The sequence below is a fragment of the Apteryx rowi genome, unplaced genomic scaffold (assembly GCF_003343035.1).
Source record: "Apteryx rowi isolate R43461 unplaced genomic scaffold, aptRow1 scaffold_350, whole genome shotgun sequence".
NCBI lineage: Eukaryota > Metazoa > Chordata > Aves > Apterygiformes > Apterygidae > Apteryx > Apteryx rowi.
Genome location: NW_020449975.1, coordinates 314,108 through 338,118, shown reverse-complemented (window position 1 = coordinate 338,118; position 24,011 = coordinate 314,108). Strand labels below are relative to the sequence as shown.

The 24,011-nt window shown below is 40.6% G+C and overlaps 1 protein-coding gene across 2 annotated transcripts in view; it reads right to left on the bottom strand.

The window, feature by feature from the left end:
• Positions 1 to 4,472: 4,472 nt before the first annotated feature.
• The window catches only part of OTC (ornithine carbamoyltransferase), a 29,509-nt gene continuing 9,970 nt past the window's right edge, over positions 4,473 to 24,011 (bottom strand). Inside the window, exons 4-10 of one of the 2 annotated variants that reach the window (XM_026072794.1) lie at positions 22,602 to 22,689; positions 16,431 to 16,584; positions 8,941 to 9,063; positions 8,209 to 8,262; positions 7,947 to 8,096; positions 6,700 to 6,837; positions 4,473 to 4,649 (exon numbers count right to left, since the gene is read on the bottom strand). In XM_026072794.1, coding sequence (XP_025928579.1) covers positions 4,590 to 4,649; positions 6,700 to 6,837; positions 7,947 to 8,096; positions 8,209 to 8,262; positions 8,941 to 9,063; positions 16,431 to 16,584; positions 22,602 to 22,689 — 767 coding nt within the window. In that variant the 3' untranslated portion in view covers positions 4,473 to 4,589. The remainder of the gene's footprint in view (positions 4,650 to 6,699; positions 6,838 to 7,946; positions 8,097 to 8,208; positions 8,263 to 8,940; positions 9,064 to 16,430; positions 16,585 to 22,601; positions 22,690 to 24,011) is intronic. The other variant, XM_026072793.1, reaches the window with a different exon arrangement.

Below are 24,011 nucleotides of genomic sequence, written 5' to 3'. Positions count from 1 at the left end.
GGCCACAAAGGTTCTTTTTTTTTCAAAGAGTTTGTAATAACTAGATTGTGTAAGAACCAAACTGCCTTGCAAATAACTGTATCCCATTAATTCATGACAGCAAATGTTCAGCTGAATAAAATGTTTATTGTGGCTTATGAAGTGTTTCTGCACACATAACTTTGGGCAAGACCCAGAAATTCTGGGCTCTGCACTTGAAAGGCATCTGGTTAAGCAGCCATGGTGAAATGATCAAAAATCACTGTTTATTTGCTCAAAACATTAATCAAGTGATTAACTGAGTAATGGGAAACAGAAAAGAAAGAATGAACCTTTCTCTTTGTGTGCAGAGCAGTGTTTTTCAGACTTTCCGAAGTTGTTATGCATTTCTGGAAAACAAAACTAAGCTCAGTATGCTTCAACACAGTCATGAAAGTGCTCCCCAGACTGAATGATCAGCTCACTGCATTGTTTAAACCTTCATGAAATTCTTCCTCTCTTTCTTGCAGAATTTGAAAGGCAGTGAAATAATTAACTATGGTGACATTACCATCTAAGTTAGCACCAGTCTGTCTTATGCAGGATAAACATAAATCCACGAGTTCTGGAGAACTTCATGCAACCAAACCTGGGTGACTTCTTGCTATTTAATACATCTAATTACTCCCATATTTTCCTTTTAGCAGCACAGCTTCTCACAGGACACTGCCTTTGATACCTGAAAATGAGTAATTCTGCTGTAGATATTTTCCCAATGTCACTTCTGATTGAAACCAATGCAAAGAAAATATTTAATTCTGCTTCAGAATTCTTAGTCTTCTTTGTTATCTCCTGATTGCCCAAGCACCCCACTGAGTCACTTCTAAGCTTACTGTTTCTCATATTCTTAGAGATTTTAATCACTTGCAAATTCTTTTTTCAGCCTCCTAAATTGTGTCCTATGTTTTACCTGCTATAGTTGCTGTGCTTTCTGTTAGCTTTGTACATGAAGAATTGCGCAGGAAAAAGCTGTAGTCCTTGTTCTTTGAACAAAGTATATAGGAGCATTTTGCTCCTCATTCTCCACTGAATCTCAAATCAGTGTCAGATCACTTTCAGATGATCAAATAAAGGTAACTAAAGAATCCCACCACTGCTTGTAACAATCCGTAGAGTCAGAGCTTACAGAGTGCATAAACTGCTAATAAGCAATGCTGCATTTGTACCTCTAAGTGTAGATCAGAAGTAATCTTCTGCTCCAAAGGACCATGAAGATATTGAGGGAGTGGATCGGATGCCAAAGCACAGGACTCCAGAGCCTTTGGAGATGCCCAAGGGTGTTCGGGCTGGCCACCAGTTTCTGCTCTAGGTGTCCCATCAGTGCTGTGTCACTTCTGCCAGGCCTGTGCAGATGTCCCAGAGGACCTCTGGTGCTTGCAATGGCATTAGAGAACAACCTCTCAGCACCAGACCCTCTCCTCAGGGCCTCGGGGTTCGTCAGACATAACCTGGTCATGTCACAGCCAGATTTAATATCAGTTTAAGGGCTGTGTTTAGGCTTTTGGCATCCAAATCAGCGTGCAGATACCCTCTCAGGATGTAGCACACCAGCGGTGCCTATCTGGGCATGAGGTTTGGATGCAGTCAAATGTGGGATAGCCACAACCACCCCACAGCAGGGACAACCTGTGTGGGGGAACAGGGCTGATCCCTCCCCAGTGGCAGCAGCACTGGGCCTTTGGCCACTCCAGTACCCCCGAGGGCAGCTGGGCAGTGGGTGGCAGATTAGGCAGTCAGCTGCCTGTCAGCGCAGGATCCTGGAGAGGGACCAGAGCACAGCGCTGTCGATGTGTGGAGTCGAGGTATCAGAGCAAGGGGGTGTTACGTGAGTCAGAAGAGGGGGAGATCTGATAGACCTGAACTAGCCCAGGACTGCTCTTTAGGTGAAGCAGAAGAGTGGGGCTTTTGAGGAAGGAAGATCTGGGCTATATCCTTGCCAGTCATGAGCTTCTGCGTAGAAAGAGGGAGGAAAAAACCCTATCCTTCAAGTACACTCAGCAATGAAAACAGCACTTCTACTGATTAAAGCATAATAAATGTAATGAAAGACACTGTAAGCTATTAGTGACTGCTACCTGTTATGCGTTTGTTTTAAGCCCTTTGAATGCTAATAACTGATTTTTTTCCCTAGAAAATCTTTCCACATTATTGCCATTTCCTTTACTCGCCCCATTTGCAGTCATCTCTTGTAAATTCAATTAATGAATTCATGAGACATCTGGAAGGCTTAATAATAGTGCCTGGCACACTACCACAGCTACCATGTGGCAATCCCAGAACGCGTAACCTGCAGTGGTGGGGTAGATCTCCCAGCGCTGGTCTGACTCTTACAGCAGTAAGAAGCAGTAAAAGTCTCTTTGGGGCAGAACAGGAATCCTTAAGGGTACCATATCTCTGGGGCCTGTAGGGCAGAAATGTACATGCCTACTTGGTACCAACCCAACGCTTCCAGCAAGTGTCAGATCTATTCTGCATGCCCTGTGCAGACACTCTGCATGTGTTTAGTAAATCTGACCCACTGGGGTATATCTGGCTCCCAGCACACACCACACAAACTATACATTGCTTGTGCATAAATGTGTAGTAAGTTCAGTGCTTCTACACAATGGGCAGTTGCTGTGTGTGTGTGCATTAAGTCCACTCAGTACTTAAAAAGCATCAGAATAGCTGCACAGACACAATGTGAGCAATTTGTGCAAGCGGCAGAGCAAGGACTATCTTCTATGTTCACAGAGGAATAGAATTATATGAAATTAACCCCCTGGAAACATTGGACTCTACTGCTCACGTGCTACACAGCAGATCTACACATGAGTTTTAAAAATGTCGGGAAATTTAGATATCTGGCATCCTGTTTGGATTTCTAAGTATAAAAAGAGTCTGTGATAACCTACATGTACCTTAATCAGAGCAAAGAGAAGCAAAAGACTAGCAGATAATTTGTAATCTGTTCACTGTGAAATACTTAACAAAACCACTCCCTGTTATTATAAATCTGCCTGACTGTATTGACAGTACATTAATCAACATGATAAAACTGATGTACATGTGTGTGATTGCTATGAAAGGACTAGCAAAATGGGTTGTCTTCCTCTCAGCTAGCATTAAAATCAGGTTAGTGAGAATATGTGCAATGCTAGGCACTTGAACAGTTCATTAGCTCCAAGAGCATACATTTAAGTATCTTGCTGAACTGGAACCTAAGGCAATCAGAAATATATTGTACTGCATGCATTTTCCCCACATGCTAAACAGGGCAGTAAGATATTGATTTCTAGCAAATGCCCTACTCCTCCATCATTACTGCAGCTAGATCTCTGTTGAAGTGTAAATAATCACTAGATTATTGAAACCCTTGTAATGCTGTAATGGAAAATGTCAATTTTAACAAGACACACAAACACCTGTGAAAACCATGAATCAGTCATAAGTGGGTAGATAAACAAATGCTTTTTTATTTTTGTTTCAGTGACATGTGTGGCCCAGCAGTGAACTCCAATTTTGAAATGAATTAAATAATGTTTTGCAGCTGGTCAGAAAAGGGAAACCAATTTACAGTATTTTAAAAAATCACAAATATTGTTGAAGTATTACAGTGAAAAAGAATCAACACATTCTTGAAACTAATTAACAACAACAAAGAGGTGTTTTTTAATAGTACATAAGCTTTACGTAAAATGCTAAGCACACACATCCAGCCATCATAAACACTACAGTTGTCATGAACCTGTTTACTACTGAGAGGGATTAGCTGAAATGTGCGCAACGTTATAGTGGTGGATGAAATGCAGCAAATTCTTTCTACAAAAGAGCTGTATCCTATCTTCTTATACAGTGTCCTTCATGTTTGCTTAGAGAAATAGAAATAGAAAACTTGCTTCTTTAGCCAAAATTCTGTTTAGGGAGTGAAGGTCAGAGGGAGACGGTCAAAGAACGAACTGATTCCTCCCAGCCATCTCTCTGCCGCATCCAGCTCTGCAGAAGCTGCTCTATTCCAGCACTGCAGCAACATCCTCCAGTGCCAGCCCACAGGAACAGCACTGAGGACGATAATGCTGACAAGGGCCCTACATTTTTGGTATCGAACAGAAGTGGGGTTTCCTGGTGGGCTGGACGACAGCCATGGGAACCCAAGACAAACAGGAAAGCATTGGTTCCCTGTGCACACTGCCTGGGATCAGCAATTAAGTGGACGGGTTTAAGGGAGAGGTCTATGTCTGTCATGTTACTCTATATTAGTGCTAACACAGCTGTGTTAGACTATGATATGTCTATGATACTGGTAGAGTGAATCATTAAAGTATAACCCTGAAAAACTTTCAGAGATGCTGATCACTAGAAAAGATATATACCTTAGAGCATCTAGCTAAAAAGCAGCTTTTGCAACGGTGTTTATTGTCTCAAAAATTTTCACAAATGTAATGCAATATTCTACAGTTCCACAGAGGCAACTATACAGTTTTATTAAGGAATCATTCATTGCCTTGATCTTTTCTGAAGAAGATCTATGTATTTGTGGACCAGAATATTCTGCCGACGAGGAATATTTTCTCTTGGCAGGATTCCAAGCATCAAAATGTAGGCTTTTGTAGCTGTGGTGAGTAATCTGTCAGCAAGGAAACCATGACAGCCTGGAAGAGGGAAAAAAGAAAAAAAAATCCAATCACATTGGAAACAGATACTCCATAAAAATAAATAAGGGGAAAATATTTTCTATCTCTGAAGTCTTGTGTTGAAAATTATTGTCCTGACAAAAACTGCACACTTAGATTTATTTGCTAGCATTTCTGATGATGAATCAGGAAAAACCTGAAAAATCTTTTAGGGTGTTCTGTTTTGTAGCTGATATAGGTTTTCTCAGTGTGGACAAAATATATTAATGGACCACACAGGAGAAATTCAGACAAAGCATGTTTAGACCAAACACTAAGGCCCTTTTGGTGAGCCACACTGTATCCTCAGCTACTCCTGCGAGGTGTTGTAGGTACCCAAACAGCATGTGGGTGCCCTTGCAGGTTTCAGCAGAAGCTCCATTAGCATCAAAGACAGTCATACCTGAATAAGGACTTTGATATCCCAGTTTAGCTGGATTTTTTTTCAGTAAAACCTGGAATCCTAGCTGAGGTTGATGGTTTGTCATCTTCCCCTCCTGCTCCCTTCCAATACTTCATACACACTCCAACAAACTTTGGGTATGGCAGTCATGGTGAAATGAGAGCAATGGAAATGCCAATAAAATACAGTGTTGAAGTAGCTGCTTTGGTCTCCTCCTCACATCTGTATACATAACAAGCCCCTGTGCTTCGCTTTTTTTTGCCAAGGCATTACTTGGTTCACATTGTTGTGATTTCACAGCAAGGTTGGACTGCAAATTGGCATTTTGGCCCAGAATTGGATTTACAAGAGCCCTCCAGGGGTTGCGGTCTTTCTGCCTGTCTTTCCTTTCCCTTTAGCATTGCTCAGTGAGACAGGTAGTCCCAGACACACAGCGGGGGATTGAACATACGGCTGTGCAGCCCCCTTACTGCTACCTATGTCATAGCTGCACTCAACCCTGTTTAGAACTACAGCTGAGCAAATAATTAATTTTTCAGTTTGCTGGCTGAGCTGAAGACACTTGAAACTAACACAGAAACAAGATCTATACGGTCTTCTTAGCTTGATAAAATAAGACTGTAACACCTTTTTTACCCAAACAAAATGTGCAGCTTGAATCCAAACTAAAGGTTTTGTGTCCTTAAAAAAAAAAAACAAGGCATTTAGAAACATTTCAGAAAGAAAATCAATAATGTGAAGACTTTTCAGAATTTTAAGGCCAAAATTATGCATTGAATTTAACACAAATTTGTAAATAACTCTGATTAAATTCAAAATCTGCATTTCTGGCAAATATAATACTCAACCACATATTCACTTGGAGCAAATGCAGAGCTTTTCTGAGAGCTATGCTAATGCCATTTCAGTTTTTTTCATTGTTCTGAAAGTTTTCACTAGCTTTTGTCAACATGATGGTTCTAAAGCCAACAATAAATAACAGGCTACTGAGATTCGAGAGTAATTTTCTGAAACCCTAGAAATATTGAGAGTGGGGTTATGGTTTATATTAAATGCCAAATGTCCTCTTGTGGTTCCCATGGAACACAGCGTTACCCAGGCCATAACTGAGGGTCCTTATATTTCAGGGGCCTTGAAAGCTTTACTCTAGCAGTGCTTTCTCAGAGAAAGTTCCCACTGTTCTCAGGGGCAGCTTTTCTTCAGCGAAAACTGCATGATCTCTAGCACTGTCTGCTTTAAGGGAAATTGTAGTCTGTAAGACCAGTCCATGGGACCTCAGCATTTAGCGAGATTTAAAATGGAGGAACTAAGTTAATCATTATAATAAACTCAGTGAATTAAATATGAAAGTTACTATTTATACTGTAGATTTCATTTGGTGATAAAAACTGGGTCAAGCAACAGCAGATTATCATCAAAATAGGTCACATTCATGGCAAAAAGCATTTGTGCTATGCATATATAAGATGCCTATAGTCAAAACTGTGATGTGCTGTCGGGTGCATTTGAAATATATATATTAATGCTTACGGTTTATTGAGGAAGCGAACTCATACCATGCCTGTAGTGAAAGATGGAACAAAGGCTGACCCTAACCTCTAACTAGTTTTCATCTTCCTTTCATACCATAATTGTCCATTTTCTGTTTTCAGCCTCCTGGAAAACCAATGATTGTGGAGAATAAAATACTTCATCATCAACTTCTTCTGGTTTTCTGGGTAAACAGTGTAAAAATGTCCAGTTGGAAGCAGCAGATTTTGCAGTCTGTAGATCAAAAAGCATATAAAAATAAAGGGATATGCTAGGGCATTAATGAAAGCTTTAACTAGTAAAAAAGTTAACAAATTTTATATAAGCTCCTGCTCTAGTGACTTTGATGATGAACTCAGAAAAATTCCAGTGACATCAAAAGAACTGCTCATCTGTGAATAAGATGGGAATATCCCCACTCAAGTCAATAAGAGTTCAGTGCTGACTACGTGAAAGCCAAATTTTCACTCCTATTTCTTTGGCTTTAGTAGGAGAGTAAAAACTCTAGTGACATAGTGGATCAATAAAGTGCAATTTGTATCGGAATGCCATATAGTAATATAATACTAAGGGTAATTGCAACAAGAGCTTATTAAACCATGATTTAAAAGGCTATGATCAGTTCTTTTGATATTGTCACTCATAACATATTGATCTAATATCTGAACAATGATTTAAAGCATTTTAAGCCAGTTCAGAGACATACCTGTTAACAGTACTTTGTGAATTTATATTAAAATGCAGTCAATTAAAACAGTAATTCTATCTGCAAGGAAAATGTCCTTTTTATCTTCAACAACAAATACTTTATGACCTTACATTTTCTCTAACTGTCTTTGTTCAGATAAGTATTTCAGCTAGATGATTTTTAAGGACACATATATTTAATGCTTCATCCATTGACAGATGTACACAAAATTGCCCCAAATCCTGCCCAGGCTACGGACTTAAGAGTTAACCTGTGAGCTGTTCATTAGAAATAAAGCATAAGGGATCTTTTCTGGTGGCAAAGAGAAAATGCAAGGTTAGAAATGGGGGGGGGGGGGTTTGTCATGTTTAAAGGTTTTTATGTTATCAAGAAGTAGAGGGTTAGCTCTCTTGCACTGGTCATGTTCTGGAGTTAGATGTCATTGGGAAGCTCTGAGAGGGGCCAAACCATGGGAAGAGTAAGAGATTAACTCAGCCTCAGTGTCTTTGTGAGTTTTTCAAGCTGGAGTGAGGTTTGCATGTGGTTAGTCAATGGCCCTACTCGAAGAAATATCAAACCCTTGCTTTGCTGGTGTTGATTTTTACAGATGCAATCTATAAAAGCATCAACAAAAAAAATAAATCTGAGCTTTTACCTGCATTGTAATCTGATAACCTTGAAATGCCTTTAGTCTTTCTTTCTTTTCCTCTTCTTGTCCCATGCTTATCCATGTATCTGTAACTAAGACATTGGCACCATTTGCAGCTTCCAAAGGATCTGTTGTGAGAAGTAACTTGGTGCCATACTAATGTGAATAAAATAAGGAAGATCAGGAAAATAAGGAAATTTAACTTCATTTATAGCATAAAATAAACTCTATTCTAGCTACTGTATTAGGCTATATCTTAGGCTCATACCTCTTTGGAGTACTGTTCAGTTATTTTAGTTATTCTGAGGTCTGGTTCAAAGCCCTGCCAAAAGAGATGACAGATAACATTACAGAACTTATGTATGATCATTAATGATGATTAAAACTGGTTAGAAGAATGCTGATAGAACCATTTTCCATTGGAAGAGGCATATCTGTCAGAACTGTAAAGCTTCAGGAAATTATATGGATTTTGTTGAAAGTTTCTTTTGGAGATACACTGGTGGGAAGTGTTCTGATAAGGTAAAAATCCACCTATTATTTCAGCAGTTATAGAATGAAATGCTTCTGTATCAGTAATTATTTTGTTCTAAATTGATTCTTTGTTTTATATTTTATATTATATTACAGTGCAGCATTCTAAAAAGCTGAATTTAAAACACTTCCACCAATCTGCAATGATTTTTACATTTTTCTTTGGTGAGTCATTTGGGGATTTTTCAATACTTTCTCAAATAGAATTTTCTTCCTCCACAGAGCCCCATGATTTATACTGCAGTCGTGATTTCCCCTCAGCCCTTCTGAAGTTGGACTCAGTATAGTTACTCCTGTTTTGCATCAAAATAACTGAATCAAGATTCTGAACCTCTTTTCTTAAATAAAGCTGACACTCAAGATGCATGCAAGTCCCCCTAGCCAAGGCCCTTGGGAAGTATCCAAGTGGCTGACACAGGAATTGGCAAAGTTTGACCTCCTTTCTCCAGGCACACAGCTTTCTTACTTTGGGAGTTGCGATACGGAGATGCATTCCCAGCTTTGCAGCACTCATCATGATGGAGTTGAGGACATTGTTTCCATCCCCGATCCAGGTGACCGTGAGCCCATTCAGACCACCGTAGTGCTCCTGCCAACCGAATCACATAGGCCCAGGTTACAATCCAGGGGAGCTGAGCAGGCTGAGGCCACAGGCAGAAGACAGGATTGATCAGGCCAGTCTGACCCAGGGAAGGCTGGCTACCTCCAGACGCTAGTTGCTGTCGACATGGGACTATAGCACTAACTGAACTTGCAGCAGCTACAAGATGGTCAGCAAGAGAAAGTCCCTGTGTCTTGTCTTATATGAAGACCTGACTGTTGCAACTGTCTCTGATGAGAGGCATGTTGACTCATACGCCATACAGTGAGGCCCAGGCTGGCAGACACAGTAGCGATTTCAGCACCAAAGCTGCAGCCGTCGGCTGGTGCTCATAGCTGTCAGTGAATGGTAGGAATTGTTAATTTAGTTCTAATGATCAAACTCCTCCCAGCCTTGCCCTATTCAGGCTTGCTCTAGCTTGGCTGTCTCTACACCATGTTCCTGTCTACAAAGTGGCCATGCCCTTAAACTGCATTTTAACCATTATAGCTGTACCGGGCAGCAGCAGCAATGTTTCAAAAGCAGCTGTGCCACTCATGGCTAACTCTATCGTCTTCATTGTCTCTAACATCTGCCTTCAGAGTTGGCTCTCTTTTGGATAGCCAAGGAATGCAGTGATTATTAAGACTATTAAGATTATTAAGTTGATTACTCTAACTTGACCCTAACGCAGTGTTACTGTGCTAACTGGAGCTTTACCTGATTGCACGCTGTACATGTGCAACTACTCTGGCTCCCACCCAGTGGCAGATAAGGCATCAGGAGGAGCAAGAGTAACAGGAGTCATGCATTTCCGGACCAGAACACTTTGAGGCCCTTCAGAAAGGTTTGTTTTAAATATGCATATTTGTATGTACTTAAGTCAATACCAGAAAATATGTAAAGATCTAACCAAATACTTCTACATGCCTGTTCTCCACAACTCCATCTTATGACTCGAAAGACTAAAGACATGATGGAGAGCCTTTTATTCTCAAGGCACCAGTTCAAAGCTGGGCCACGCTGCTATTGCACTGTAGTAACTGGAAGCCAGACAGTGTTTCAGCACTTTGTGTGACATGATTCAATGCTTGTCAGAGAGGATAAGCCTCCACGCCATAGAGCTGTACTAACTGGCAACCTCGTAGATAGCCTCAGCAAAGATGCCAAGAGACTGAACAGGAAAGAGGCTGGAACTACCCTCTCCTCTCCTGGCAGCAGTTTCTCCTGAACAAATATTTGTGAAGCTGCTTCAGAACAAACCTATTGTCATTTCTGCCAGTGACCGCAATTCTGAGTCAAAAATAGTAGCATCTGGAATATTTAATGACATTAAAATGCAGTTGCAATCTAAACCTCATAGACTCTTAGGCTGCCTATGGTTTAAGGGCAGTCATGCTGGTGCCTGATTTCAGACTAACTAGCTTCCCAGCCTTTGGTAGCAAGCCTTCCCTTGTCATTTTGTTCATTTCTTGTAATTTCCTTGGTATTCTCTCCCTAGTAAAATTATCATTTTAGTAGCAATGATGCTAATAGGAGAAGGACAAAACTAAGGCATTTAAGAGGTCATTTCCAGTTAGGGGTTAGTGATAGCTGAGGCATGAACCCACAATCAGGAGCAAATCAGACAACCCTGACTTCATTTGATCTTACTATTTAAAAATAGACATCACAGCCTGTAGTGTTCAAAGCTGACTGACTGACTGACTGACTAGTGAGTCACAGATATACTGCTATGTTAAATAACTTCCACCTTATTACCAGCTGCTACTCTGCATTAAAAGAAGCACAACACACATCAAATATTTTTGTCTGTTTTCCCAAGCTGGTCCAGATAAAGTTCGAAGAACTGGAGATGGCCATATAATAACCCTCATAATCTGCGCTGTAAATTGCAAAGCCATGTCTGCAGTGACTGCTACATAGAGGGTACATAGCTGAGCAAGTCTTAATGAAGATATTTAGCTAATGGAAGAAGCCCTAGCCAATGTAGAATCAAGCTCAGTGTGTGCCAGTGGAGCCTATTTTATATCCTGTGCAAAGCGTCATGCTGCTGCTGGTACACTGCTGTTGTAACTCAAACCTCTTCATTTAAAGCCAGCACACTGACTATGACTGTGGTACATATTTTCGTACATCCTCAGCTTCCAAGAATGACTGTGAGAAAGATGAGATGATTGTGTTGATCAGAACCAGGGAGCTCTGAGGCAATATAAAAGCTAGTGTGTGTGAGACATACATTTTATTTCTCTGTTTTATAGGGTATGCTTATACAACTGAACAGAGAAAATCCTGCTAAAAGTGGTTTACCACAATGGTAACAATCTAGGTTAAAACAGAATCTTTACAATAACTCAGATTGCCTGGGCCTCTGAAGATATGTTTTTCCTTGCATCCCTGCCCAATTTTTCCAAACCCTATTATACTGATGTAGGCATTTTATCTGTTTGGGTGTTCTGCAGTTTATATCCCTTTATATTTTGGGGTGTGACTTCAATATGTTTAGACTTCCAGTTAAACCACACAAAAAAAAATGTATTTAGAAAGTTTAGAGCCCTTCTACCTTCTGAATGCCTCTTTGGCAAACTGGCGACTGCTTCTATAGTGCAACAAAACTTGGCTTTGCTATTCATATGAAAAATCCCTGCTAAATGATTAATGTTGATTTAACAATCAACTTTCTCATGCTCGTGCTTATTTTACTATGTTTCATTCTGTTCTTACCCGTGATTTAGCGTTGTTGTATGTTTGGAGAAGACCAGTTTAATTAATTAAGAACTTTCCAGTCTGACTCTATGTCTGGACTTATTTTTAGCTAGGCTGAAACTCTGACACCAGTATAGGTTGCTTCAGAAATGTTTGATAGCATCAGTCATAACAGCCTCAATTACAGAAAGCTTTTGAATAATGAATTGATAATTTGTCAAAACTAAAAATGGAAAGCAAGGGACCAGTCAAAGCTGTAGCCCTTCAGGAGGCAGTGCAATCCAGTAAATGAGAAATTGGGCAAGCTGGCATCTATAGGCTCTCAAACTGAGCTGAAGAGAAGTGCTGAGCCAGTCATCTTACTTATTCCTAGCTCTGCATTTGTCAGGGTTATTGAGGCAGGATATTCTAGAGGATCAGTGTGGATCTTACTTGGGATTTCTAGTTGTTAGAATAATGATAAGGATGACGGTGCTGAATTTGGGAACAATAAAATTTGAGCTCTTTGGGTCACAGATTGAGGACAGAGAAGTTGAGAGAGAATATATGGCAGCCCTCTTCAAGCTGAGTAACACTGTAATTTGTTATGTTATTTGAAAAGGAACCACTGATTTACTTTAAAAGGTAGCAAAGAACACTGACAAGCTAGAAGAACCTATGTAATTTTCTACATAATGTTTGGAAATGAGACAACCAAAATCAGAAAAATAATCATGTAAGAGAAAAACAAAATTTACAAAGGGGTATACTTGAATTACACAATATTTATTATCACTAAGGGTGACACAAAGCTGTTCAGTAAGGATAGAGATGGACAAGCAGACTCAAAAATCTCTTAATTACATTTTCAAGAGCCCAAAATGGCCAATTTCATATTGGTGATACTACGTAGGCAAAGAAATCACAACCATTATAACCTAACAGCAGAATTATATTATATAATTGTAACCTATCAGAAGAATTCAGACTCTCCCTGCCAAAATCTTTGCTATTATACTAACCACTTCTTTTCTAAAAAGAAAGTTCACTTCAGACCAGTGACATATGGAGCTAGTAGCATATGGATGCACTCTAATGACCAGTCAGGCCATCTTGCAGTCAGCTGCAAGTTAGCTGATTTGGCAGTGACATTAATATCAATTGAATTGATGTCAATACACAGTTTGTTCTCAGAATACAAATTGTGTGATGCTGCCCCTCAGCCAGGCTTCACAGAACAGAGTTAATGAGCCACAGCGGATGGAGAGGCACCAACAGACTAAGAAAGTGGCTGTTACAGGCCTTTAGCACAGACAGCAAAGTAAAATGGCACCGTAACAGCACACAGACCCATAGTCTTTAAAGGCCAAATCCTCAAACTCTCAAAATCAGATGGCAAAATGTTTACCACCATTTCTAGTGGGTTATAACTCACCTCAAGAGCAAACTCAGCTCAAGAAAGCTTTTAAGAAAGAAGGTCACAGGTATGCCAAGAAAAACATACCTCTTGGCATTACATGTGTCACTGCAGAGGGCATTAATACTGACCACAGGCAAGGGGAGAAACAGCTTAGCTGGCTAATGTGGGGGGGGGGGTCCAGGTTGCTCAGGAAGAAGTCACAGGGCAAAAGGATGTTGTATCTGAAGAATCTCACTCCCATATTCATGACAGGAGCACAGTTTATGATCTGACAAGAACATCCTGAATACAAAATGAGAAAGAGGCAGCCCTGAAAAATACACCAGCTGCACTGTTTGGGAATGCTCCTGTAACAGAATTTACTAAAACAACAACAACAACAACAAAACCCACTAAAATACACCTGTGAAAAGGTAATGAGAAGCCATGGTGCATAAGTCAGAAAATATTCTGACAAAACAAAACAGGAAACTAGGCAGTTGCAGATGGAAGAGAAAGTGCTCGAAGAGGATTCAAGAAGGCACATAACAATAATTAATAGGATTTAGAAAATGGAAGAGTAAAAATTTGCTAAAGATGAAGAGGGTCAGAGTGCACTTAGCGATCCACTGGCAAACACAGAAGTCCTAGAAAAAGAAGGAGAAAAAGAAGAGAAGATAAAGGTACATTTTGGGTATGTACTGACAGCAGGGAAGGGCAGATCCAGGCAGAAAAATATTTACAAAGACAAGGAAGCAACATGTTCTAAAGACAAATAAAACAAAACAACTGCATAAATTCTGTTGTTTATATGCCATATAAGGCAATGTGTGTCATTATTGTATTTTGTATGTATGTAATGTATATCAAGTACATTTCCTTTGCATTAAAGGAAAGCAGTCCAAATGTTATATATAAACTTTTAGCTCATTTAAAGAATCAGTGGTACTATCCAACATCCCTGTATTAATCTTCTTGCAGGCAGTGCTCAGATAACATATGTTTTCACCCTAAAGAAAATCCCATGAGAAGTTTGGCTGTGGTAAGGACCAACTGGATGCTATGGCTCCCACTTTTTTGAATATTACTTCTGTGAGCTGTTCCTTATATGATTACAATGCTGTTTTGTTACAAATGCTACTGGCTGCAAGACCAGGGTTCTCCACCTCAGCAGACAATGCAGAGAACAGAGGCAGCAGAGGGGCAGGTCAGGAAGGGGAAGCGAGCATGCAGTGACCATACCCACAGCGTGCTGTGCAGAATCTCACTCCCTGTCTGCCCACTCTGTCCTAGGTGAGAAAGCAAGAGCGGAAAAGAAGGTCATAAACCAGCAGCGCAGCATGTCCCTGGTGAAGTGGGGCAGCCATCCAAGTGCCTTCTAAAGAGCTCCTGACAAACACTGGGCTAAAGGACGTGCTGGAAAGAGAAGGGGAGAGATAGGAATGGTTGGAAGAGCAATCTGCTTATTGGACACTGGGAAAGTGCTGCAAATTTTAAAAAAGCTGCCATGGCTGTCTGAAAGATAAGCCATTACTTGAGATTTCTGTAAATACTCAGCTTGTCATGCTGCCTGTCCAGGTTGGATGCTTTTTTGGTTTGAGTACCAGCCATTGCGGTCCTGTTTCCTCATCATATAAATTGAGCAGGGACACTCTTTCTAAAGACTCCCTTTCCAGTGTTTGACGTAACAAGGACAGCCACTTGCTGCTGCTGCTGCTGCTGCTGCTGCTGCTGCGGCTCTAGGTATTCAAACCAAAAAAAAGTCCAGGCCGTGGGGACATGTTCACCTGGAACTTCTACATCGTGACTGGCCTATTCAGGGACACAATAGAAGAGGAGCAGAGGATGATCAACAGGACATATATTCGTTCTGCTAATCTCCACAGGTTTCCCTGAAGATCAGTTGAGAAAGAGGTGCATCTTTAGAGGGTGACTGAGATGCTCAGTGGTCTCTCTCCATCAGCCTCAAGCTATGAAGGATGAATCCAGTTTTAGGGGCAGAGATATCAATAGTTACATAAACCATGAGTTCCAGATCATTGCTGAAGCCTGCTACTCACAAGTGGTAATGTGCTAACTAAGATATTTGCAAGACAGAAAACCCCAGAATACACAACCTTAAGATCCTTCCATTTTACAGTTACACTTAGTGTTTAAATAAAACGATGACTTTTTATGACTGATGAAGTTCTCATTATGGCTTACTGTCTTGCATCATTTGAACAGTTCACTCAGGCTGGCTCAATGTAATTCTCCCAAATGTACCTTACCCTGAGGTATGTGATGCATTTTAGTCCCAAGCTCACTACTTTTCACTAGTGTTTTCACTTATATTGTTGAAAATTTTAAGAAAAATAATAAGTAATTTTCACTAAACAGATAAATCTTTCAGCATTTAAAGCATGAATTTTTGTTACTTTTCTCACTAGATCTTTGCCACACACTGAATGTCCCATAGCAGAGTCTTTGAAGGCTGAGAAACACAGCTGAACGAACCAGGAAATTATTCTCACCCTCCCTTTTCAAGCAGTGTGATTTTTATTCACTCAGACAGTAAACAAGGTCAGAGGAGTTCATCAAAGTTGTCAAGCAGGCCTACAGTATACCAATCTTTTTTTATAAGCTGGTTCCTCAATTGATTGTAAAACAGCATAGTCCTGTTCACAGATAAATATCTGGTATTATATGGGTAAAATGCTATAGAGCTGTCAAATAAAATATTGCATTAGATTAGAACTATAGAATATGATCTTTGTTAACTATTCCTTGACATGAACAAATTTTAAATAAGTTTAAGTGCCTGAACATCAGGGATTTGCACTGGTAGCATTAACTTGTTTTTCAAAGGAAATTTGTTCAACTACTTTCCTAATGTATGGATAATGATTCCTTTTAAATCGTTCACAGGTTAGGGCAGAATTGAGAGTGAACTACTGGGTTTTTTGAAGTCAGTGGCAAAGCTTTCATTGGCTTTGGTTGAGCCAGCATCTCACATTTATCTTACTATATAAACCCTACCGTTCATTGCTTGAATTGTGGCCTAATTCCAGTGAAGTACTTAATTTTATGCCTAACTTCAGTCCCACTACAGCTGATAGGACTATGTAATTGTTTTAAATTAAGCAGGTCCTTAATTATGTTGCTCAATGAAAATCTCTTTAAATAACAAGTGTCGTGTAATTACCAATTAAAAAAACCCTAGGAATAAATGTTTTTGAACCTGACTTTCCCAAATACTTACTGAGACCAAGATTTAGCAAAAAATATTATTAAACAGGGAGTATATTGTTACCTGAAGAGTAAGGTAATCAGCCAGAATCTGGAGAGGATGGTATGAGTCAGACAACCCATTGATTATTGGGATTGTGGCTTCTTTTGTCATTAGGTCCAGATCAGTATGCTTATAAACTCGAGCCAGGATTGCATTTGTCATGCTGGACAGCACCCTAGAAGATGGCAGAAAATATCTAAGTCAAACGTAATAAATATATGCCTGTTGCACTCTTCAATGTGTAACACATAAATATTAATGAAAAGAGATAATGAATCAAAATTTTCCAGCTAACTGAATAATTTATGATGCCTACATAACACACTTAAATGCAGGCATTTAACAACTGCTAATAAGTAAGTAGTTTTACTTATTAACCAACTATAATAAATAAATGAAAACTGCTCCTGTATTCAATGCTTTTTCTCTTTAGTTTTTGATTGTAGCCACAGATTTAGCACTTATAAATGTTAACTGAAATAAAATAAGAAATGGCTTGACAATGTAATATTTGATGTATTTGATAACTTGGGAAGCGATAAGGTGTAACATTTCTTCAGTCTTTTAGCAAAGAACAAATGTAGCATCGACAGAACGTTTTAGTTTGTATGGTAACCTGACCCATGTGAGGATTAGTACTAAATATCTGTCTCAGATTACCACAATTCTTTATTGATCGCAATGGAAACTAAAACAGAAGCCAACAATACCAGCCCATTCTTTCTCCTACCTACACACTTGCATATTGACACAAATGGTATCACCATTCAAGTAACATCAAAGTTTAAAACTCAGTATATAGATAAGGGCATGGAGGAATCACTGCGCCACTCCGGCCTTACTTTATTTGCCAAAGGGTGAAAGACTCAGAGATTAGCATAGTGGATTAGCATAGCATACTCAGTATGTTTTGAATTTTTAGATAAATTAAACACAAATTGCGGCTTAGCTCTGCATTTCTGTGCTATAATCAGGCCCTGAAGCATGACTTTGTAGTAGAATTTTGTGTGTTTTAATATTATCTCTAACTGAACCTTAAAACAAAACAAGAAGGAGACCGAATAGAAGAGTATGAAAAACTCCTGCAACATCCATCTTTCTGATTAGCCACAAGGGATTCTGATATCTCCCCCTGTGGAAATATGGGTGTAAATGGCATAGTCTTTACCCAGAAAAACTTCCTGATGAAGTCAGTAACAAATTTTTTTCTATTGGTGTCAAACATTCCTTACACATGCAAAACTCCTGTAAAACATTAGAGGATTCCCTGTGCAGCTCTCTCTGAAGAAAAAGATTGCAGATGACAGCTGGAAGTGAAAAGGAGGAACTGAACAGAGTATTTACTGGAGTGTAAGATTTTGGAATAGTTATTATTTGTGCTATTACTTCTTCCTAGCTCACAAGTTTCAAAATTTTTTTTGCTTAATCTACCTTGAATCATGTGACTATGGACAATCCGTTCTGATTTGAACAAGTCATCAAAGATGGGACGCATGGTCTCTATTGTTGGCCATTTAATAGCTGTCCACCCTAAACTGGACATAATTATTCCCTCTATTGCCAAGAAAAAGAGGAAGTTGCATTGGGAAATTGCCCATTTATCTTAGATAGGTTTTTAAGACATTAGGTCAGCTGATCCTTACCTCACATGGCTGGTAAAGAATTTCAAAAAGTTGCTTCCTTTGTAGTGTATGTCACTGAGGAAATTCAGTCATAATCAATGACCAAGTAGTGATCATTGCTGGGCTTTCATCCTTATTCTGTTAATAGTAGATACTGGAATTTCTGGACACAGTGCAAGACATCGGGCAGTCTTTCTGCCAGCATTTCTAGATGTCATATTACAGGGGGAAACCCAAGTGGAAACTGGGCTTATCCTTTGTGAAATCAAAACCGAATTGAACTCAGCCAAAAAACTAGTCCTCAGCTGATGGTCTCCTGTAACTAAATCAATTTGAAGAAAACGGTGTAAGAAAGACCTGGCTAAAGAAGAGTCTTTAGTGAAGATGAAGTTTTCAAAAGTGAGGGAGAGTAAACACAGGCTTATCAGGTGACTGATATTACCAGTTTCCTTGCATTTGAGGGAGTGATCAAGGCTTCTCTGTTACCACTGACTACAAGTTCTTTTTTTTTTTTTTTTACAAGATTTTAACCTATTAGCTTCAAAATCCCAGAGCTTGGAAATATATAAGTATATTGGAAAGCTGCATTTCTATCTTGCCAAAATAAGTTCATTTCTACACTGCAAAGCTGGAAAATATTACTCAGGTGTATCCTCTAAGGACTCCAGAATTAAACACAAATAAAAGCATTCTTTTTGTTGTTGATCTCTGGATTTTTAACACAGAATTGTGATTTTGGGTCAGTTGCATATATTTGGGGTAGAATATTGCTATCCAAGGTTTAGATACCTTATTTTTTTCTTGAAAGTATGTACTAATTCTAAGGTTTAATTTTCTAACAAGACTACTTATGTCATTGTTATTGATACTATTACACATGTTTAGTGCAGACTTGTTCTCAGTAAATGGTGAGAAGGCTTAAAAAGATAAAACCCATTCCCCATATATGCAAAGATTTGTCCCACAATAATCTCAGTGAACTGTTAAAAGCCACTGAGCTACTGTGGTGCACAAAGGAACTGCTTTACAGTGGAAAATACAGATACAATACTCATATTTCATTTCACATAATATATCAGACATGCTGAACAGCACTGAAAGGCTTAGAGCTCCTTAATAGGTGGTAAGATTTTGCTCTTGTGTCAGTGCAAATATAAATGTTTTGTGAAGCACGGAAGAACTGTATTATGGCCAGGTAATAAGTCACTAAAAATATGTTCACAGAAAGCAGAAATGCTTTCAATACTTACCTGCACCAATTATAATAAAAACTTGGGACCTTTACAGTCCTGTGTCCCCTTTGCTTTAAGTCTCAATCTCAAATACTTCTAAGGCCTTCAGAGCCCCAGACACAAAGCTGTAAATCGAAATACCCTGTGGGTCTATACAGGCATTCTTTTTTTTATTCTCACATTAACTGAATAAGGTTGGCATGTCATCCTTCATTCACAGGAAATGCCAAGGAATGAACACTTAGGTTGTTCTTTTGGGTAAACAGCTCAGTCTTGATTATGCAAAGTCAATAGTAATTCTGCTAATGAGAGCAGGAGTAAAGCAGAGTGTGTGGGGCTCTGCAAGGACTTGGGAAAGCTGATAGCCCTCACACCACTGTAGCAGTTGAGTGCCATGACTCAGCGGAGGAATAAAATCCCCAGGTTAGGGTCATAAATAGGGGCTCAGCCTGGAAGAACAAGTGGTGACGGAGGAGAGGGGATGGAGGCTGGAAGGGGAGGTTGGTATTGTGGGAGTTTTCTCCACAGTATGGAGGACACCTCTGGAGCTGCTGGGGGATTTGCTTGCTTCTGCCTTTTGTCATCTTTCTTGTAGCTTACTGTCTTTCTATTTCCCTTTTGCTTGTGCAAGCAAAGGTCATTCAAGAGATTGCAAGCCAAAGATTTAATGGCCATTTATTATACCATTTGGGAAGAAGGAGTTAAAAGGTGGGCTACAGAAAACACGTTCTTCTGTGTATCAGAACACTTTGCATTTGTTGCCCTGCTGGTGTCTGAAGGACAGATGACCCTGCTCCAGGCGACATCTGCATGTGTGGTGTGTGGTGTGACAGTGCTGGGCAGAGGTTACTGCCAGGGAGCACTGTGTAAGGCCCTGACCACATCCTCTCCCTCCTGGAGGTTGGGCTGATGGGGTTCAGGGCCAACTTAGCAATGGTGCAGCTGAGGGTTGCCCCTCGTCACCCTGAAGGACCAGGCAGAGACTCTCTCACAGTACTGCAGGGAGCCTCAGCCAGGGCTGACCCACTTCCCTTGGGAGCTACTGCTCCTACTGCATTGCACCTGTGCCTGTGCCTATCCCAATCTCGACTCATGGGTGACCGCCTGGACCAGCCTCAGCCTGGCCCTGCGGCAATACCGATGCCCAGGGCTGGGGCTGCCCCTGACTGCCCTGCTCCCTTGCAGGGCTGTGGGACGGGCTCAGGTGGCGAGGCCCCGCGCTGCCAGGAGCCACTGGTCTCATGATGCCCCAACACACTGAAGTCTCTCACCATTTGTCCTTCCCTTCACATCCACAAATGCCACAGTGAAATTTCATATTGTCCCTGGTAAATCTTCCCCTCCTTTGGCTTCACCAGTCACCTTTGGCAGCACTGCGATCCTTCTACATCATTTTGCCTTGGAGCCTGAAGTCATTCCTTCCCAAATGGGACAACTCTGCACTTTCTCCTTCATTTCTCACTGCCCTGATGTGTCCAGTCCCTTCTCAATTTCAGTTCCTTTTAGCTGGTGCAAATAGCTGATCTTCATCTTTCCACCCTGGCACACTGGTACTCCCGCCCACCATGCAGGTCCCACCTCCTAGCCTGACCTCCCATCTCCCCACTGTGGCTCCCCCTGCACCACAGGAAGACGCTCGGAGATTAATAGCTATTTACATCAATGTTGGGCATTTACCTCTAATATGACAAAGTGAGCTATACATTTGACTTGAAAAATTCTTCATCTCTCATGCCAATAGAGTTGTAGCAGGTATGCATGTGCTCTGAAGATTCTGAATGGCACACTTTGATGAAACTATAGCTATCCTGCTTAAGCTGGGGCAATGTCCCACATTGTATGAAGAATTTCCTTTGAGAGGATGTGAATGGCAGTGTCTGAATTCTGCTGAACTGGCCATGTGGACACAGTGGCCTAACGTACATCAGACTTGACTGTTAATTCTCAGGTTAGTCTGGTCCTTCTGTACACCCACAAGTTCCCATGACTTTTTGAATCTTAGAAATGTAAACTTGTAGTTACTAAAGCAAGGCAGTGGGGCACACTTTTGCTGAAACATCTAATTTTGGTATTGGCGATGTTATGCATCTAGCAGGGAGTGAGGCCTAGGTATTTTCAAGGCTCAAAAGACTGAAATTTTGGCTTGCTACCATCAACATACTTATGTCCCCCACTTCAGCAGTTAAAGGCAGGAAAGGAAAAATTTAAATGTCTGAATGTTTGGTATTTTTCTTACATTTTCTTTGGGTATCAGCACAGAGAGAATAGGAACACTGTTCTCAATATCACCCACTAAAGACCATGAAACCTGTAGTAGTCAGCAGAGGGTATGGCTCCTCAGTTGGTCAATCGTATATTTTGAATTAAGTTTGACAAGCTTGACACTGCATGTCTTTCACCAAAACAAAAAGGACATTTCATGCGCTGCTAACCTTCCAAAAGTTGAGCCTGACTGAGTCAAACTCAGGCCTAGAAAGAGGCACAATACTTTGGCTCAATGAGTCTTTGATATATGGAGGACTATGAAAAACAGCAAGAACATCTGCAAGAAATAACCTCCATAACTTCATGTTCTGCCTGCTCTCTGCAACACTGGGGGAAACATACTGGAGAAAAGCCTTGAGCTCCGTTCTTCCGTGCTATGGCAATGGGGATAGGCTGCTCCCCACCCATCCCTGCATGCACAAGGGGCTGGGCATGAACAAGGTTTTCCAGGGGTGCTGGTAAGAGAAGGAAGCATTAGCCCAGCAGTCCTGACAGTGGGTACTGCAGTGGAGGAGGGCACATGGAATCAAGAACCTGCTGCAAAATGTCGGCCCAGTTAGGTGCTGGTGAAAGAGAGAGACCACAATGGCTTTCAGTGCCACCCTATCACTCCAGGAAGGCTAAGGCCCACCAGCAGCTGGCATATCTGGGATAAATAAAGCCTCTGCTTTTGATTTCCAGTCAGCTGTACTTCTAGCTCCCCCAGAAGCAACAGAACCAGAATGTTCTAGTCTTGTCTGAGTTATGTGCCATCATCAGTGGAGCTATATAACTGAGATTTGTAAAACATTTCTGTTTGTGTGAGCGGTCACCCTCATTGACACTCCATAAACCCAGATTTGATAAATATATCTCCCGTTGTGAGATGTTTTCGAAAGCTAGAATGGATGGAATGACGGTGTTCTGAACTACAGATTCTGTGAGCTGATCTGCAAATATTTAAGAAATTTGGAGGGCTTCCTGACATTTCGTGGAAAGAAAATATTAGCTTCTAAAATTATGCAAGAATGGTTTCAGCTTGATTGAATACTTCCTTATACATCTACCAATCAGGCAAATGACATCTTAGCAACCTTGCTGTATCTGTGAGACTCTCATTAGTGCCCAGATGTATATCCTGTGTTGTAAGGAAGCAAGGATGTCCTCCAAGGAGAGCAAATCCTGCAATGATGACAAATAAAAGAGAAATTAAACACCAGAACATCATATTTACAACCAAGTTTCAAAATCTCTCTCACATAGAAGTTATTTCCAGCAATAAAAGTAAAGCTCAGCAGGGCATGCAAATATTTCAAATACTTGAAGTCAGACTTCACAAAACACAAATAAATGCATTCTAGAATAAAAACACCCAAGTACGATACCTTGCTAAAATCCTTAGGCACCAGTTCTGATCCCTTTCCAGAGGAACACCCATTCAGACTGCAAGCCCAGATATTGCCAAAGGCATTACTATGGCTCCTTGTCAAGAGCTAGGTAATCCATTCATCATGCTGAATTTCTACAGTATTGACTTCAAGGTACTTAGCATCACAGAATTAGGAAGGTCCCTCTGAGTCATTAGGTCTAACTCCACATCATTAGAAGAAGCTATGGGAAAGGCCTGCAAGTATATTCACTCACCTAGAAAACCTTAGGCCTCCTCACGCCCTGTAACAAACTTCAGAGTTTGGCCATAGTTAATAAAGTGCCTTAAAAATTACAATGTGACAGAGAAGGAAAGATCACAGGTGCTGACAGTATCCCTCTGCCCTACAATAGGAAGGAATTTACAAGTTGAGACAAGGAACTGGATTAGGCCCAAAGAATGAATCCATTTCCTGCACAGGAAATCAAGGAAAGACCTGAGCACTGTTTAAGAATATAAAACACTTTTTGGAACTTAAAAGGAGCCTGGACAGACATTTGGACAAAGGTAAATTTCTCCCTAAGGGCAAATCTCAGGTTCTGTCCTGCCTCGTTTCCGTCACACCACCACTAAAAAGCTGCCATAAGCAACCAGCTGACCCAAACAGGGAGAAAAACAGCTTTTTGTCACCAACATACAAGTCTCCGTGCTTTTGCCTCCCTGCCCTGAATCTCCCGTATGATGGCCACATATTGGGCCTTGGGGGTTTTGACTCAGGAACAGCCACAAACAGTTTAGCAGAGGTGTTGCACAGGACACAAGGTCTTATAATTGGGGAAGTACAAAGCAGAGGATTTGAACTGGGCTTTAGGTAGCCCTCTAGGGCACTTTCTGTGCATTGGTGAAGATTTTCCACATGAAAACAATTTCCTTCTAGTAGATAAATGGGCAGGGAGATCTTTCCCTGTCTCTAATTTCCATGATGGAGGAAATTTGTAGAAAATCCTGATGTGGACAGACCAATCTTGTCAAGACAACGACATGCGGAGGAGTGAGCCTCTATTAGCAGAGATGACAAAAATCTAGAAGGAAGCCCATATTATTTTTATTGCCGTGAAGAGAAAAGCTGCATACA